This window comes from Monopterus albus, unplaced genomic scaffold, assembly GCF_001952655.1.
Source record: "Monopterus albus unplaced genomic scaffold, M_albus_1.0 scaffold236.1, whole genome shotgun sequence".
NCBI lineage: Eukaryota > Metazoa > Chordata > Actinopteri > Synbranchiformes > Synbranchidae > Monopterus > Monopterus albus.
In genome coordinates, this window is record NW_018128116.1 from 622,047 (window position 1) to 624,849 (window position 2,803).

At 41.4% G+C, this 2,803-nt stretch overlaps 1 protein-coding gene across 1 annotated transcript in view; it reads right to left on the reverse strand.

Moving 5' to 3' along the window:
* vps35l (VPS35 endosomal protein sorting factor like) overlaps positions 1–2,599 on the reverse strand; it is a 10,800-nt gene extending 8,201 nt beyond the window's left edge. Inside the window, exons 1-6 of the mRNA XM_020620350.1 lie at positions 2,444–2,599; positions 1,830–1,929; positions 1,436–1,618; positions 1,144–1,266; positions 982–1,006; positions 312–391 (exon numbers count right to left, since the gene is read on the reverse strand). Of these exons, the coding sequence (XP_020476006.1) occupies positions 312–391; positions 982–1,006; positions 1,144–1,266; positions 1,436–1,618; positions 1,830–1,929; positions 2,444–2,562 (630 nt within the window). The 5' untranslated portion in view covers positions 2,563–2,599. The remainder of the gene's footprint in view (positions 1–311; positions 392–981; positions 1,007–1,143; positions 1,267–1,435; positions 1,619–1,829; positions 1,930–2,443) is intronic.
* Positions 2,600–2,803: the final 204 nt, after the last annotated feature.

Below are 2,803 nucleotides of genomic sequence, written 5' to 3' on the forward strand. Positions count from 1 at the left end.
ATATGTAGGTCCAAAATATATCCTTGCTCTGGTTCACTCTGTTTACAGTAGCTAAAATTCAAATCTACAGTGCTCAGGGACTTTGCAGTTTATTTATGGACCAATGCAGTTGGATGAAGTATTTTTAATGTATATACTATATGTGTATGCACATAAACACAAATAACAGAACATCTGGTCACCAATTTAATTCAGGGAATCTTATAGCGTCAGGAGAGCAGGCGCTCCTCTAACCCCCATATTACCACACTTGACCCATTCTGATGTGCAGAAGCATGTATACAGACACATCTGTGTGGACAAAATCCTACCTCCTCCAGATCATCCAGCTCCTCCAGGCGAGTGCGAACTTTTTCTGAAACAGCTGAGGATCCTGGACCAGGAGCTTTTCCTACAGAGACCGCAAAATTGATTTGTTAGTCTCTGTACTGACTATCTAACACAGTACTGACTGATTGTTTTTGCCACTTGGGGCAGCACAGCAGGCTGCAAACACAACATTTAACATAAATCATCTTATAAATTTGATATGGCTAATGTGTTAAACAGTTCTCAACTTACAAATCTAGCAGGTACAGAGCACCATTAGCATTTATTTGGAGCTGTGCTTTATCAACATGATGAATGTAAGTCCAGTATTCACTCTCTTCTTAGCTCTGTTTTGGTCTCTAATGACTCCTGAGGAAAATATATGTTATAATTATATGATGGTTTGTGGCTACAAGCAATCCCTTCCAGATCCACATGGTAATTTGATCCATTGCCAATATAAATATAACAATTGCAGCACCTTTAATTTTTTTCCAATGCACAGGTGGTTATAAATGAAAAAGGCTGTTACGGACCCGGTCTCTACTAACGTTAGGTCATATAAAATACTGATGAATTTTAAAGGCACACTGCATAATCATATTGACTGTACAATGTGCTTTTAAGCAAGTTTTTCAGGAGGTTACACTGAAAGGAAACACAGCTCTTTACCTCTATCTGAGTCCATGAACAGATTCTGTGAAGACAAACATAAGTGAATTAGACTTCTATCCAGTAAAGCATGACACAAAGCCTGATAAAGTCAACGTCCATGGTTTAGTTCATAGTAGCAGAACAGCTTAGTTGTTGGTGTGAAAATGGAGAACAACTCACAATAGAGAGTTTTTCGGTGGTGGTGAACCTGGCCAGGATCTCTCCTCGTTTAGCTGACCAGGGCTCAAAATCTGGTCCTACCACCTCTTCCTCTTTCTCTTTCTCTTTCTTCCTCCTCAGGTCCTAGAAGCACAACATCTTATCTTAAGAATCAAGTCAGGGTATCATATTTCTCCACTGTATTTTCTAGTGCTCAGTACAGAGATTGTGCAATAAAGCTGCCAATAGCTACTGTTTCAAATTTTGGTGCATTCTTCTAAATATCAGTGAGAGCAGTACAGTATGAACTGACCCCTGTGGAAGCACTGTGTGACATGGCTGGGGTCTCACTGGCTGAGGCTGCTGCAAACATGGACAGGGGGTCAGTGCCGTCCAGCATGGAGCTGAGGGGGTCTGGGGCTGCCGAGGAGGAGGAGGAGGAAGAGGAAGAGGTGCTGCCTTTACGAGCCCCACGGCGGTTCTTTGTATCTGTCACCTGAGTGAAGTGGATTGGGTTAGGTCAGAGCTGTTAAAGGGCCATTAGGACTATAGCAATGTGTTTGTATGTTAATTTCTGTGGCATAACAAAACGTGTTGAAACTATGGTGGGATGTGGTGTCAGAGATGTTTTTTGACATGTCTCTGACTGCTTGCATGCACTGTACAGGTGACAGTGATTAGTCTGAACAGCAGGAGGACACTGATACCATGATTGGTTTGAGGGGGTGGTAGTCTCCAAACTCGACTGGCGACACCTCAGGACTACACTTCTGCAGCTCTGCCTCATAGTTGCGCCCGCGGGAACGCCTGGTTACACAGCAGACAAATCTGTGGTTTCCACTGACAGTCACCATGTGGGTTTACATTGACAGATTGAGGATTCTGAGTTCAGCGGCTATAGACAACTGTTTATTTAATTAGTTATGTTTTTGGGCCTTCACTTCCATCTGTTCCCTTTCAATACATTTAATTTCGGGTATTTACTACATTTAAATCTATACTAGCCGAATGCTCCAAAATCTGTGCAGTATGACACATCCCCATAGTCTTTGCTAAACTGCAACCAAACCATAGCCGAAGAAGCCACTTGATTTAAAGCCACAGCCATGAAAAGAACTGGCAATGTTGCTGTTTACTGATAATGCTGTGTTGAAAACCTTCAAAAAAGTTGTCATTTCATTGCAGACGGTTATTTAAACATACTTGCGGTACATACATTTTTACTGCATGCACGTCTTCAAAATCTGCACAATTCAAACAACATAATACATGATTTATGCTGATAATAGGGTGTTTTTACAATAAGAAAACAGCATCTTACCACTGCACCGCGGCCATTTTTCTACAGTCATATGACATTTCAGTACTTCCTGGTTGTGACAAATATGGGAAAGAAATGTTGGTTTGGTTTGGAATGTACAAATTAGTAGTTAATTGCATATTTATTGTTGTTATGCGAAGGACTGGCACTGTGACTATATAACTGGGTGTTAGTTTAACCATTCACATCAATGACAACACGAGCTGAGAGACGTTTTAATGAACTGATACAGAAAATAAAACTTCCCTTCCCAGGATACATTGCCTGCTCTCAAGGCAAAGCGGCCGCCAAAGAGAGTGAGCAAAGAAGAGGTCCCACTTGCACCTTATTTTTAGGCACAGAAAAATAAGGGGTAATTTG